The sequence below is a fragment of the Aquarana catesbeiana genome, linkage group LG05, assembly GCF_042186555.1.
Source record: "Aquarana catesbeiana isolate 2022-GZ linkage group LG05, ASM4218655v1, whole genome shotgun sequence".
Lineage (NCBI taxonomy): Eukaryota > Metazoa > Chordata > Amphibia > Anura > Ranidae > Aquarana > Aquarana catesbeiana.
The window spans coordinates 231,917,343-231,933,503 of NC_133328.1; the positions used below are offsets into that span (position 1 = coordinate 231,917,343).

The following is a 16,161-nucleotide window of genomic DNA, read 5'->3' on the forward strand; positions in this document are numbered from 1 at the left end:
TGGCTTTTGAGGGGGACCCCCACACCATTTTTTTAAAATTTTGGCATGGGGTTCCCCTTAATATCCATACCAGAAGGGTCTGGTATCCATACCTGAAGGATCCGGTATGGAATTTAGGGGGACCCCCACACCATTTCTTTTTAAATTTTGGCGCGGGGTTCCCCTTAATATTCATACAAGACCTGAAGGGCCTGATATGGAATTTAGAGGGACCCCACGCATTTTTTTTTTTAATTTTGGTTCAGGGTTTCCCTGTGAGGAAATTCCATGCTGTTTTTATCAATGAACTTTTGATGTGTATTGTCGAACTGACAATTCATTATAGCCACGAGTAGTTTTAAATGACTTTTTTTCCTTTACACATGTCATTTTGCTGTCAGACTGTTCTAAATACGGGAAACATGTGCCCCTTTACAGGCATACTATAGGCACCCCCAGGTACAAAATTTAAAGGAATATTACACTTTTATTGTTTCACGTTAAGCATTATTAAAATCACTGCTCCCAAAAAAACTGCAGTTTTTAAAACTTTTTTTTGCATTGATACATGTCCCCTGGGGCAGGACCCAGGTCCCCAAACACTTTTTATGACAATAACTTGCATATTAACCCTCAAAAATTAGCACTTTTGATTTCTCCCATAGACAAATTACTATAGCCGACACCGCTATTACTTCATGACTTATTTCCATTTAGAAATGTAATTTTGCTCCCGAAAAAACAGTCGTTTTTAAAACTTTTTTTTGCATTGCTACATGTCCCCTGGGGCAGGTCCCAGGTCCCCCAAACACTTTTTATGACAATAACTTGCATATTAACCCTTTTAGCACTTTTGATTTCTCCCATAGACAATTCACTATAGTCGACACCGCTGTTACTTCATGACTTTTTTTTCCCTTTAGAAATGTAATTTTGCTGTCAGACTATTCTAAACACGGGAAAAAAGCGCCACTTTACAGGCATACTATAGAGATGTGCCTGGTACGAAATTTAAAGGAATATTTCGCTTTTATTGTTTCACTTTAAGCTTTATTAAAATCACTGCTCCCGAAAAAACATCCGTTTTTAAAACTTTTTTTTGCATTGATACATGTCCCCTGGGGCAGGACCCAGGTCCCCAAACACTTTTTATGACAATAACTTGCATATTAACCCTCAAAAATTAGCACTTTTGATTTCTCCCATAGACAAATTACTATAGCCGACACCGCTATTACTTCATGACTTTTTTCCATTTAGAAATGTAATTTTGCTCCCGAAAAAACAGTCGTTTTTAAAACTTTTTTGCATTGCTACATGTCCCCTGGGGCAGGACCCAGGTCCCCCAAACACTTTTTATGACAATAACTTGCATATTAACCCTTTTAGCACTTTTGATTTCTCCCATAGACAATTCACTATAGTCGACACCGCTGTTACTTCATGACTTTTTTTTCCCTTTAGAAATGTAATTTTGCTGTCAGACTATTCTAAACACGGGAAAAAAGCGCCACTTTACAGGCATACTATAGAGATGCCCCAGGTACGAAATTTAAAGGAATATTTCGCTTTTATTGTTTCACTTTAAGCTTTATTAAAATCACTGCTCCCGAAAAAACATCCGTTTTTAAAACTTTTTTTTGCATTGATACATGTCCCCTGGGGCAGGACCCAGGTCCCCAAACACTTTTTATGACAATACCATGCATATAAGCCTTTAAAATTAGCACTTTTGGTTTCTCCCATAGACTTCTAAAGGGTGTTCTGCGGCTTTCGAATTTGCCGCGAACACCCCAAATTGTTCGCTGTTCGGTGAACTGGCGAACAGCCAATGTTCAAGTTGAACTCATGTTCCACCCGAACATAAACACCATCCCTAATCATGACATTGTTGATTCATGCTAGTAGAGAATAGAAAAGAGATACAGAAATCTAAGGAGGAGGGAGCATAAAGTTGGAGAGAAAAAAGAGAAAGAAGATGAAGGATCCTGGAAGATATGACTTTTGCCGTGTACACATGAGTGGACTTTCGACGGACTGAACTCCGAAGGACTTTTTGATGGACTTTCGATGGAGTTCCGACGCAACAGACTTACACACGATCACACCAAAGTCCGGCTGATTAGAACGCGATGACATACGACCAGACTAGAATAAGGAAGTTTATAGCCTGTAGCCAATAGCTGCCCTTGCGTTGTTGTTTGTCCGTCGGACTAGCATACAGACAAACTGATTTTTCGACCGGACTCGAGTCCGTCGGAAAAATTTGAAACATGTTCTATTTCTAAAGTCCGTCCGATTTTTCAACATGCAAAGGTCCGATGAAGCTCACAAATGATCGAATTGTCCAGAGGATTCGTTCCGTCGGACCTTTGCTGTTGAAAAGTCCGGTCGTGTGTACACGGCATTAGAATACCTAAGCAATATCGAACTGCATAATGGGGTGGTATACAAAAAGAAAAAAAGCCCTCACAAGGAGAAGCTATGACTCGGTTGTGTGTTCTCGCCTTCAGCCATCTCTGGGGGTAAGAGTGGGAGCATCTGCTGGTCTCTGTAAAAATGAATAAATGGCAACTGAGGAGGAAAAGCCGATCCAAAAAAACAAGAGGGTCTTGTGTTTTTTCGAAAAAGTCCAGGGCTAGCATTTCTTCCATTCAGTCACGTACCTGATCCGAGGCCAATATGCAGAGCCTTGTGGCTAAGTGCAGTATATCTCTGAAAGTGGAACAGTAGGTGCCCAAAAAAGCACAGGTTGCCAGCAGGGTGTGGATGAGCTGGGCAGATGACTGCCTGGAGACTGTGGAGGACCACTGAGATGGTAATAAGATGAATGTCTCTAGAAACTCCAACTGTGCTTAAGGCAGTCTGTGAACTCAAACATCGGGTGTTCATTTGTTCGCAAACAAACCGAACATAAATCGCGGTAAATTTGAGCGCTGTGGAGTGCTCCCTAATACCCTACAAGTTCGCAGTGCATTGATGGCTGCTCTTTGGCCAAAGCATGCACCTGACCTGCATGCTTTGGCTAATCACCTGACCTGCATGCTTTGGCTAATTACAGTTCGATCTGCTGTGAGAGCCATGATTGGCCAAAGGCAGGGTGCCCCACACTATATAAGGCTGCTTACGCGGCGGCCATATGTATTGTGATACATGGAGGAGATTGAGAGAACTTGAGCTAGATTAGGCAGGTTAATTAGTGATGTGCAGGCAGTTTAGTATATACTGTATATATATATACAGTGTAGTCAGTGTAGAATATATATATTGTGACGGATCCCTGTCCTTGGATGGACTGTTTTTCTCTTTTACTTCAATAAACTTGGGCCAAAAAAGCCCTTAAACTGCATAACTGGCATAGACTCAGCTCACTGCACTCTACATTGAAGCTAAATAACCCCCAATATTACAATATATATTTGGCCTAATATGGTTCTTCGGGGGGAGGGGGTGCTCGACCACCCCCCCATCCTGTTTTTCAGACTGCATGCACTGAGAAGGGTCTGGTATGGATTTCGGGGGGCACCACGCCATTTATTATTATTTTTTTGGGCATGGAGTTCCCCTTAAAATTCATAGGAAAATTCAAGAAAGCGCTATTCTCTGAAACTGCTGTTTTATATGCAAGGATTAAACAGAGGTTATTCACAAAAGAAATCTCGCCCTTCAATCACAGAAAGAATTATTCTCTTTATGACAGCAATTCAACCGACTGATGTATATGGAAGATCAGGAGAAACTGCATTGCTCTAAACAGTCTTTATATGTGTATGGGAACAAACCTGGAACTCTTCTAGCTAGGGCTTTGAAAGGGTCACAATTGAAACCTTTAATCACTCAAATTACTGTTTCATCGGTGTCAGGTCTATGAGCTGGCCGCTCAGCTGTCGGCTAATTGCCAGCTCCTATATCTCCACAGTGAATCACCTATTGATGATCCTGCTTGTCAGTCCTGCCTACTTAAGCCGTCCAGTCCAGATGATCTCTGCCTTCGCCCTGGTCACATCTCTAGAGATGCTCTCCTGTGTTCCTGTTAAAGACTTGCTTGGCTGACATTCCTTCTGGCTCCCTGACGTTTTGGCTTGTCTGACTATCCATTTTGATTCCTAAACTCTGTGATTAACAAGTGTGATTGAACTGTACTTCTGTCTCAGTCTGATTCATGGTTTCTGACAATCGGGCACTATGGTGTCAGATTCAGATGCTATTGCTCAGGAATTACACAGTTTGTATCTTAGACTTTATAACTTTCATAGCCCTAAAACTCAGCAGTGCTCTGTCCATGCAGATCTGATTTCCACATTCTTATCTTCTTCAGGTGTGCCTTCTCTTTCTATGGAGGTCAGTGAGGACATGGAAGCTCTTATAACAAAAAAGGGATTAGATATGGCACTAGACACTTCTAAATCTGGAAAGGCCACAGGCCTAGATGGGTTAACTGTTAACTACTATAAAACCTTTCGAGACGCTCTCTTCCTTTACTTCAAAAGGGGCTACAATTCTACCTCGCCTGAACATGGGCTGCCGGTGGGCACCTTAAGGGCACACATCACAATTATTCCAAAGCTGGATAAAGACTATATACAATGCGGGAATTACCAGCCTATAGCCACATTAAACGTGGACCTAAAACTGTTCACAAATATTTTAGAAAATAGGCTACTGCCACATATTTCTCAATTGGTTCACGATGACCAGGTGGGCTTTGTCCCCTAGAGAGAGGCCAGGAACCACACGACAAGGGCAATTGATTTGATTTATTCTGCCTGATCAGGATCCCGACCCATGTTCCTTTTATCAACAGATGCGAATAAGGCCTTTGATCGGGTGGATTGGTAATCTTTACGGTCCACCCTACAGCATATTGGTCTGGGAGCACATATGCAGTCCTGGATTCTGGCATTATATAGAGTACATGTCCTACTGCAGCTGTCCAGGTAAACGAAAAGCTTTCAGAGTATTTTTCCCTGTCCAATGGGAGAAAACAGGGATGTCCCCTTTCCCCGTTGATGTTCATTTTAACTCTAGGACCATTCCTCTGCATGGTCAGTAGGGATGAGCTTCGAGTTCGAGTCGAACATGAGTTCGACTCGAACATGGGCTTTTCGATCGTTCAATGAAGATCGAACATCATGGGGCATTCGCGCCAAATTTGAGCGGCGCGTCATGCCCCATAATGCACTGTGTCTTCGCAGTGCATTGCTGGCTGATGATTGGCCATGCATGCACTATGACCCGCATGCTTTGGCCAATCACAGAGCCGTAAGCAAAGAGAGCCATAATTGGCCAAAAGCAGAGTGCCTTTGGCCAATTATGGCTCAGCGGGTTATGTCCACGCCCCACACTATATAAGGCCGCCTGCACGTCGGCCTTGTGTAGTGTTTTGCTAGCGGAGAGAGAGATAGAGAGAGAGAGTGTCATTTCATTTACTTTGAGCAGGCAGTTTATTCAGTTAGCTAGATCTCACTGCAGACCATTCCTGGTGTACTGTTTCTAATATACTTCAGGCAGGCAGTTGATTCAGTTAGCTGCAGTGTATTTAATATATATATACAGTCAGACTGGTAAATATATATATATATCCACTGTATCAAGTTTAGCTAGATCTCACTGCAGACCGTACCTGGTGTACTCTTTCTAATTTACTTCAGGCAGGCAGTTGATTCAGTTAGCTGCAGTGTATTTAGTATATATATATCACTGCAGGCCGTTCCTGGTGTACATATTCAAATACACTTTCAGGTAGGCAGGCCAGGCAGGTTATTCAGTGATCTGCAGTGCATAAAATATATATACAGACTTCTACATATATATCCACTGTCTTCTAGTCTAGCCAAGCCTACATCTGACTGTAGGTAGTTCTTGGTGTACGTTTTCAAATACACTTTCAGGCAGGCAGGCAGGCAGGTGATTCAGTGATCAGCAGTGCATAAAATATATATACAGTCTCCTACATATATATATCCACTGCATTCTAGCCTAGCCAAGCCTATATCTGATTGCAGGCCATTGCTGGTGTATATTTTTAAATACACTTTTAGGCAGGCAAGTGATTCAGTGATCTGGAGTGCATTAAATATATATACAGTCTCCAACATATATATATATCCACTGCATTCTAGTCTAGCCAAGCCTATATATGACTATAGGTAGTTCCTGGTATACATTTTCAAATACACTTTCAGGCAGGAAGGCAGGCAGGTGATTCAGTGATCTGCAGTGCATAAAATATATATATACAGTCTCCTACATATATATCCACTGCATTCTAATCTAGCCAAGCCTATATCTGACTGCAGGTAGTTCCTGGTGTACGTTTTCAAATACACTTTCAGGCAGGCAGGCAGGCAGGTGATTCAGTGATCTGCAGTGCATAAAATATATATACAGTCTCCTACATATATATCCACTGCATTCTAGTCTAGCCAAGCCTATACCTCGCTACAGACCATTCCTGGTGTACGTTTTCAAATACACTTTCAGGCAGGCAAGTGATTCAGTGATCTTCAGTGCAGTATATACAGTCTCAAATTTATATATCCACTGTATTATAGTCTAGCCAAGTCTATACCTGACTACAGGCTATTACTGGTGTACATTTTCAATGAAACTTTCAGGCAGGCCAGGCAGGTGATTCAGTGATCTGCAGTGCATAAAGATATATATACTGTCTCCTACATATATATCCACTCCATTCTAGTCTAATCAAGCCTATACCTGACTGCAGGCCATTCCTTGTGTAATTTTTCTAGTAAACTATAGGGAGTGTTTTGCTAATCCAATTTTACAGCATGTCTGGAAGGTCACCAAGGAAAGGCAGAAGCTCACAGACCACTAAAAGAGGGCAAGCAGGCTCTGTGTCTACAGCCAATAGTGCTGGTCATGGACACAGTGCATCCTCAGCACGTGGCTGTGGGGCACACTTGTCCTTTTTTTTGGCAGCTGGCCGTGTTGAGTCACAACATGCAGAAGAGTTGGTAGAGTGGATGACAAATCCGTCCTCATCCTCTTCATCCTCTGTCACCCAGGCTAGGACAAGTTTGGCTGCCAATGCAGCTGCCAAAGCGGCCTATTCCATTGGCTCAATGGCATCAGTCACTCCTTCCCTAGCCCCACCATCATGTCCTGAGGAGTCCCCCGAACTGTTCGACCACAGTATCAGGTACATGCTACATGTCAGAGAACTCACACAGCAAGCACCTGTCTCCGTGCAGCAGCTGCCAACCCTAATGTGCATGCACGGAACCATAGCCGGAGACAAATGAGATCCAGAGTGAGCATGCCCAATAGCATCTCCATGCAAATGCGCACGCGCACTAACACGCACCCGTGAGTGCCAACGAGCATGCGATAATGCACTAAGATGCTAATGCGCTAATGTGCATGTACACATTCGTGCATGCACGCATTCACGCACGCACGTACGCTGCCGTGAATCCTGGCACACAGCACCCTATATAAACAGAGAGTCTGCCTAGCATCAGTGCTGGATCGTCTTCAGCTTGTCCCTGTGTTCCTGTTGTTACTCTGCCTGATTGACCTTGTTCCTGAGAACCCGGCTATCTTCTGACCATTTTCTTGGATCTCCCCTGCCCGCTGAACCTGCCTCTACATGCAATACTGACCTTGGCTTGGACTTATGATTACGGCTCTGCCTTCTGATTCTGTACCCCGCTGCCAGTCTGTTGCCAACCTCTGCCTGTTCCTGACTATGGTTTTGCCTTCTGATTCGGTACCCCACTGCCAGCCTGTTGCCGACTCCTGCCTGTTCCTGACTTTGCAGTTGATCCTGATCTGGCTCCCGCTGAACATGTCTGGTAATCAGTTTCCACATCTCCTCAGCAGAGGTTCCTGTAGTCTCCAAGTTCCAGCCTCCTGCCTGCAGGCACCTGCACCCTTTCGTTGCCCTTGCACTCCTTGTACCCACCTCCAAGGATAATGGAACGGAACCGTGCAAGAGGCCACCCTCATCATTTTGGGATCCGCTGTAAGGTACGTGACACTGCAGGAGGAGTTTTGAAGGCTCCGATGATGGTACCCAGGTTTAGGATGAAGGCAGTAACGTGAGCCCAGAGAGAAGGGGTGCCCAAGAAAGACAAGAAACTGGCAGTCATGTTCCCCCAGCTGTAGCATACTGCCAGGTTTGCTCCAGTGGTGAGGAGAAAGGGGATTATGAGGTCACTGACTCTACGTGGGTGCCTGATAGAAGAGAGGGGGAGGAGGAGAAGGCACATCTCCAATGAGTCAGGATGCCCTCCGGGGGCCAGCTTAAGGACAGCCAACCGATTGCATCACACCGCAGAGCTCTGCATGTGCAGGGCGCTGCTGACACCACATGTTTTTTCAAAAGTTCTTTGGTGTGGGCCTTTTTTGAGACCTGTGCAGCAGATTGCACCGTTGCTGTTTGCAACATATGTCTGAAGCTTATCAAGCGTGGCCAAAACAGCAGCCGCTTGGGCACCATATGCTTGACCAGACATATATTGAGCTCCCATGCGGTCCATTGGCAACAGTACTTAAAAGACCCACAGCAAAGAACAAGGCAGACCTCTCCTTGCTCCTTATCAGCTGGGATCTCCAACCCCACTATACCTTCAGTTCTCTCAGAGACCTTCCATGAGAGGAATGAAGGTGTAGAATTAGGTGTCCCAAGCACTTGTGGGCAATCTGCTAGTACACCTAAATCCGATTGTAGCAGGCAAATTTCCCTACCCCAGTTGCTAAACCAGCGAAAGAAATTCGGTCCCAGCTATCCACATGCTCAGCAGCTGAATGCTAGTTTGGCTAAATTGCTAGCACTCCAACTACTGCCTTTTCAGCTGCTGGACTCTGCCCCTTTTTGAGAATTTGTGGAATGTGTGGTACCTCAGTGGCAGGTTCTCAAATGCCATTTTTTTCTCAGAAGGCCATTCCGGCTCTCTACCGGCATGTGGAAGGCAATGTCTTGGCCTCAGCGCAAACAATTATAAACGTTAATATGCAAGCTGAACACTAAAGGTAATCACATGTGCCTAAAACCGTAAAATAAAAATAAGTGCAGCACAATGATAAAAACTATAAACTGATAATGATTCTAAATGGATCCATGTTAAATAAGTATTAAATGTCCATAAATGTAATCCAAATAAGTGTAGAATTCCAATATTAAAATCGATCCTATGTAAATTCATCCAAAGAACATTGAGTGTGCTTACCAGATGCTGTGGACCTCTGCGAGCAGAGGTCAAACTCACATATATCCCCACGGGGATGATGATAATTCCCAGGTGGTGTCTCTGAAGGGTTAAATAAAACCTGGAGAATCAGTCGTCCAAGGGGGATAAATCAGCCATCCAACAGAAAGATATATCAGAGATGCAGGACCAGGTCAGCGATAATGAGCATCAGATGTAAGGGAAAAACGACTCCAGTGTAAATATAAAAAATGAAAAGTACAATTTAAGTGCACTCCATAGTTTAATAAGAAACAGTCACTGACAAGAAGTAAAAATGAGCGCTCAGGTGCGCTATATGCATGAAAACACAGCAGCTCGTTTTTACTTCTTGTCAGTGACTGTTTCTTATTAAACTACGGAGGTTGCGGAACTTATCCAGCCTATAATGGATAATGGAACGGAACCGTGCAAGAGGCCACCCTCATCATTTCAGGATCCGCTGTAAGGTACGTGACACTGCAGGAGGAGTTTTGAAGGCTCCGATGATGGTACCCAGGTTTAGGATGAAGGCAGTAACCTGAGCCCAGAGAGAGGGGGTGCCCAAGAAGGACAAGAAACTGGCAGTCATGTTCCCCCAGCTGTAGCATACAGCTGATGATAATAATAGGGGATGATGATAATTCCCAGGTGGTGTCTCTGAAGGGTTAATAAAACCTGGAGAATCAGTCGTCCAAGGAGGATAAATCAGCCGTCCAACAGGAAGATATCAGAAATGCAGGACCAGGTCAGCGGTAATGAGCATCAGATGCAAGGGAAAAACGACTCCAGTGTAAATATAAAAAATGAAAAGTACAATCTAAGTGCACTCCGTAGTTTAATGAGAAACAGTCACTGACAAGAAGTAAAAATGAGCGCTCAGGTGCGCTATATGCATGAAAACACAGCAGCTCCTTTTTACTTCTTGTCAGTGACTGTTTCTTATTAAACTACGGAGTGCACTTAGATTGTACTTTTCATTTTTTATATTTACACTGGAGTCGTTTTTCCCTTACATCTGATGCTCATTACCGCTGACCTGGTCCTGCATCTCTGATATCTTCCTGTTGGACAGCGGATTTATCCCCCTTGGACAGCTGATTCTCCAGGTTTTATTTAACCCTTCAGAGACACCATCTGGGAATTATCATCATCCCCATGGGGATATATGTGAGTTTGACCTCTACTCGCAGAGGTCCACAGCATCTGGTAAGCGCGCTCAGTGTTCTTTGGATGAATTTACATAGGATCGATTTTAATATTGGAATTCTACACTTATTGGGATTACATTTATGGACATTTGATACTTATTTAACTTGGATTCATTTGGAATCATTATCAGTTTATAGTTTTTATCATTGCTCTGCACTTATTTTTATTTTTATTTTAATGTCTTGGCCTCGTTGGACAGGGCAGTCAGCGGTAAGGTGCATATTACCGCTGACTCATGGTCCAGCAGGCATGGACAGGGACATTACCTTTCTTTCACGGCGCACTGGGTAATCCTGCTGGCAGCTGGGAAGGATGCAGGACAGGGTGCAGTAATGTTGGAGCTTGTTCCTCCACCACGCCTACAAAATGCTGGTAGTGGTGATTCTGCCACACCTCTCTCCTCCACCCCCTCCTCTTCTTCCTCTATGGCCTCTTCCTGTGCAGATTTGTCCTCTGAACCAGCGTTGCTCCGTAGGCATTCTAGGGGCTACGCAAGCACTCAGGCAAAAAGATGCCATGCGGTGCTTGAGTTGGGACACTTGACCCATGTTCCCTGTTTGGATCACATCCTTAATTTGGTGGTGCAGCGGTTCTTGTGCAGGTACCCAGGCTTACAGGATCTCCTGAGGCAGGCCAAGAAAGTCTGTGGGCATTTCTGCTTGTCATATAATGCCAGTGCTTGGCTGGATGACCTTCAAAAGGAATGCAACCTGCCCAAGAACCTCCTCATCTGTGACATGCCCACCAGGTGGAACTCAACGTTGGCAATACTGCAGCGGCTGCACACGCAGCAGAGGGCCATCAATGAGTACTTGTGCGAGTATGGCACCAGGACAGGGTCAGGGGAGCTTGGCTTTTTTTTTGCCACACCAGTGGTAATGATCAAGGGTGCATGCACTGTCCTGTCACCATTTGAGGAGGGTACAAGGATGGTGAGCAGTGACAGTGCATGCATCAGTAATACTGTCCCTCTTGTCTTCCTGTTGGAGCACACGCTGTGTGGAATAATGGACAGGGCACATGAAGCAGAACAGAGGGAGGAAGAGGAGGACTTCCTTACCTCTCAAGGCCCCCCTTTATCCAGACAGTATTCCTGCAGGCCCGCCTATCACACAGGAAGAGGAGGAGGAGAAGGATTGTGTCAGCATGGAGGTTGAGCCTGGCACTCAGCATCAGCAGCAGTCTTCAAGGGATCGTTTTCAGTCCCCAGAAACCCATGGGCTTGTATGTGGCTGGGAGGAGGTGGCTGCGGATCATGTCATCCTTAGTGACCCAGAGGACTCCGGACTGAATGTCTCAGCAAACCTACGATGCATGGCCTCCCTGATCCTGCAAAGCCTGCAAAAGGACCCTTGGATTCGTGGTATCAAGGAGAGGAATCAGTACTGGCTGGCAACCCTTCTTGATCCATGTTACAAGGGTAAGGTTGCGGAACTTATCCAGCCTTCGCAGAGGGAGCAAAGGATGAAACATCTTCGGGAGGCCTTGCAGAAAGGTTTGTGCAATGCGTTTCCAGAGCCTGAGAGGTTACAATTCCCTGGTCCTCCTGGACAACGTGTTGCTGAGGCTTCGGTCAGTCACAGAGAGAGTGGTGGAGAAGGTGGCCATCTGACCGATGCGTTCAGACAATTTTTTAGTCCATAGCCCCAAGGTCTGATCGGTTCCAGCAACCATCGCCAGCGTCTGATTTACATGGTGCAGGAATACCTTGGGGCAAGATCAGACTTGGAGACCTTTCCAACTGAAAATCCACTGGGTTACTGGGTCTTGAGGATGGATCACTAGCCAAAGCTTGCATAGTATGCAATTGAACTACTGGCCTGTCCTGCATCCAGCTTTCTATCTGAATGCACATTCAGTGCTGCTGGAGGCTTTGTAACCGATCACAGAGTGCGCCTGTCCACAGACTTGGTTGATCGGCTCACCTTCATAAAAATGAATCAGTCTTGGATTACCAGCTACCAAGCACCTGATGCTGATGTAACCGATTATTTTTTTTATGAATGTAAGATCCCTTGAAGACTGCCTATGCTGATGCTGAGTGACTATTCTGTTATGCTGAGTGACTATCCTATTCCTCCTCAATGTTCATGTTGATAGCTTCTAAGAACATTTTTGGTTCTGGGCCCCACCACCAGAGTCTAAAGCCCAATTTTTCTGCCCCTGTTTAACAGGGGCATGTAATTACAATTTTTGCTGTAATATTTTGCAGCAGGGCTCGTTCCTGTGCTCAGCTAGAGTATCTGTGAGGGGTTGCATTGTTGTGGCACCACCACCACCACTGCCGCCTAAGGCCCAATTTTTTTGCTCCTGTATAACAGGGGTATGTAATTACAATTTTTGCTGTATTATTTTGCAGCAGGGCACGTTCCCGCGCTCAACTAGAGTATCTGTGAAGGGTTGCAGTGTTGTGGCACCAGCACCAGTGCCTAAAGCCCAAATTTTCTGCCCCTGTTTAACAGGGGCATGTAATTACAATTTTTGCTGTAATATTTCACAGCAGGGCCTGTTCCTGCGCTCAACTAGAGTATCTGTGAGGCTTTGCAGTCTTGTGTCACCACCACCACCGCCGCCTAAGGCCCAATTTTTCTGCACCTGTTTAACAGGGGCACATAATTACAATTTTTGATCTAATATTTCACAGCAGGGCTCATTCCTACGCTCAACAACAGAATCTGTGAGGGGTTACAGTGTTGTGTCACCACCACCACTGCCTAAGACCCAATTTTTTTGCCCCTGTTTGACAGGGGCATGTAATTACAATTTTTGTTGTAATATTTTGCAGCAGGGCTTGTTCCTGCGCCCACCAAGAGTAACTGTGAGGGCTTACAGTGTTGTGGCAACACCACTACCCCACCACCAAAGTCCCAGTTTTTCTGACCCTGTTCAACAGGAGCATATAATTACAATTCTTGATATAATATTTCACAGCAGGGCCTGTTCCAGCACCCACCAAGAGTAACTGTGAGGGCTTACAGTGTTCTGGTACCACCAACACCTAAGGCCCAAATTTCTGCAGAGTATATAGGGCAGGCCGTATAGTATATACAGGCAGTCCTCTACTTTCAAACATCCGACTTATAAATGACTCCTACTTACAAAACGGAGGGAGACAACAGGAAGTGAGAGGAAATCTACCCCTAGGAAGGGAAATTCTCTCCTGTAAGAGTTAATATGGGAAAAAGGTGTCTCCACTGATGCTTTATCACCAATCTTTGTTTCTCTAAAAACCCCAAATTTTCAAAAATTTAGAAAGTAACGTGAAATCTTCTGAACAGGGGCACAAACAGCAAAACAAATGTTACAGGGGCCATGATAACCCTTCCCTATGTTATCCAAAAAGCTTAAAAATTGATTTTTTGGCTGGAGGTACATTTAAAAAATGTACCTGTTCCAAATTACAAACAGATTCAACTTAATTACAAACCTACAGTCCCTGTCTTGTTTGGACTGCCTGTATACTGCTGTTCAGAGTATATAGGGGGCCCCACACCTTTTCTTTTTTTAATTTGTGTGGGGGGTTCCCCTTAATATCCATACAAGACCCAAAGGGCCTGGTAATGGGCTGGGGGTTACCCATGCCATTTTTCTCAATAATTTTCATCCATATTGCCGGGACCCGACATTACATTACAGCCGCAAGCAGTTTTAACTGACTTTTTTTTTTTAATTGTTTATTTATACGTTTTTGCAAATCATACAAAAGAAGATACATGTAAAACATTTACATTTTGAAGTAATACAGGTATATACTGTCTTTGAAAATTACAAGGCACACATTAATTGTACAAATAAAGGTATAGCGATGTTAAACTGTAGACTTGATTGGAAGAGAGGAATTCAAAACCATAAAGAAAAAAACTGTAACATCTTCCTACCCTATCTGTGAAGAAGTTGCAGAAACAATAAAAACCTACTGTATAACCCCACATCAAGAACTATATATAAGGGTATGTATTTAGCGTATAATCACACAAGCATATGAACGCAACTGAGATTAACTAACTAGGTTCATTGCCTTCAGAACCATATATAGAATCATTCCATGTTGACAATGTTTAAGAAAATTTCTGCTCCGTGCCCTCCACTACAGCCATCAGATGTTCCATTCTGCATATGTCAGCCACAGTAGTGAGCAGTTGTGGGAGAGTTGGGGGTGAGGTGGATAAATATAGCTTAGGGATGACCCGTTTGGCAGCCAGTAAAATGAAAGACATCAGTCTGCGCAGAGCCTTAGAGACACCAGGGAAAGGGAGACCTAACAAATATTGCATGGGCGTTAAAGGAACGGAGCCGCCAACTAGTGTTTCTAGCAAATTCTGGACTCTGAGCCAAAATTGGTGAACGGGGGGCATTCCCAAAAGATATGGTAATGAGAGCCCACTGCACTATTACATCTCCAACACTGTTTTGAGATTGATCGATTGTGGGCGTGCAAAATATCTGGGGTCCTATACCAGTGCATCAGGACTTTGTATGCAGTTTCCTTATAGGTCACACATCGAGAAATCTTGGAAGTGTGCTCCCAGATGTTCCCCCAGTCCAGCAAGGAGATGTCATGTTGCAAGATCGGAGACCGTTTCCTCATGTAGTGGTGGTTGTTAACCGTCATAGGAACAGCCTCGTGCAACATTTTGTAGATGGTAGAGATCATTTGGGGCTCATAAGGACCTTTAGCGCATAGGGCCTCAAAGTCTGTTGGCTTTTCCAAAGTCAAAGGAGGGGATCTAGTGGAGAAAAAGTGTCTAATCTGTAAGTATGAATGTAAGAGCTTTTGGGGAATTTGATGCATTCTTTGCAAGTCAGGAAAAGTCAATAAATGTCGTGTCACTGGGTTAACAAAATGTTGTAGTTGGAAAATTCCTGCCTGGGTCCATGGTAGCATACGTTCATAGGAAAGGCTATCTGGAATGTCTGGGTTGAATAGGATATTCAAGAGTGGTGGGCACGATGAAGACAGGGAGTAACGCTCAGAACATCTTTTCCATATAGACAACGTGAACAGCATTGGGGCTAAACAGATTTTCCGTAACTGGGGCATATGAAGGGCAGAAGAAGGCAAAAGCATATAGCAAGTGTGGACCGGGGCTGTGACACTCATTTCTATTTCCGCCCACCTATTTGGGGCCTTCCGGGAGGTCCAGGAGGCAAGAATTCTCAGGTGTGAGGCATAATAATATTTGATGAAGTCTAGGCCACCCAGCCCCCCTACTTTTCTGGGCCAGGACCACCGACCCTGCCAGCCTGTGGGAGGCATTATTCCAAATAAAGCAGAGGGACCTCCTTTGAAGGGATTTCAGCTGCATCAGTGGTACTGCCACTGGTAGCGTTTCAAACAGATATAATAATTTAGGGAGAATGGACATTTTAAGAACATTAATACGCCCGAGAAGGGATAGGGGTAGGGTGGTCCAGTGAGTCAGCAGACGATTAATTTCTGAAAACAGGGGAGGGAAGTTGGCCCGATACAGAGAGTCGTAAGAGGCAGTGATTTGAACCCTCAGATATTTAAGTGACTGAGAACACCAATGATAATTATACTTGCTTTGGAGGGAAGATAGGAGGGTTAGGGGAATATGAATGGGTAATGCTTCCGTTTTAGCAGCATTAATTTTAAACCCTGAGAGGTCACCGAAATTAGTTAATATGTTATGTAGCTGTGGCAAGGAGGTGTGTGGGTGAGTGAGAGTAAGAAGGACGTCGTCTGCGAATAAGGATAACTTGTATTCCGTGTATCGAAGATGAACGCCTCTAATGTCAGGGCATTTCCGTATGGCCG

General features: G+C 44.5%; 1 protein-coding gene across 1 annotated transcript in view; it reads left to right on the forward strand.

Annotated features, from left to right (window-relative positions):
* The window catches only part of LOC141145983 (uncharacterized), a 52,077-nt gene that overhangs the window by 14,721 nt on the left and 21,195 nt on the right, over positions 1-16,161 (forward strand). Inside the window, exon 5 of the mRNA XM_073632767.1 lies at positions 4,298-4,677. Coding sequence (XP_073488868.1) covers positions 4,298-4,677 — 380 coding nt within the window. The remainder of the gene's footprint in view (positions 1-4,297; positions 4,678-16,161) is intronic.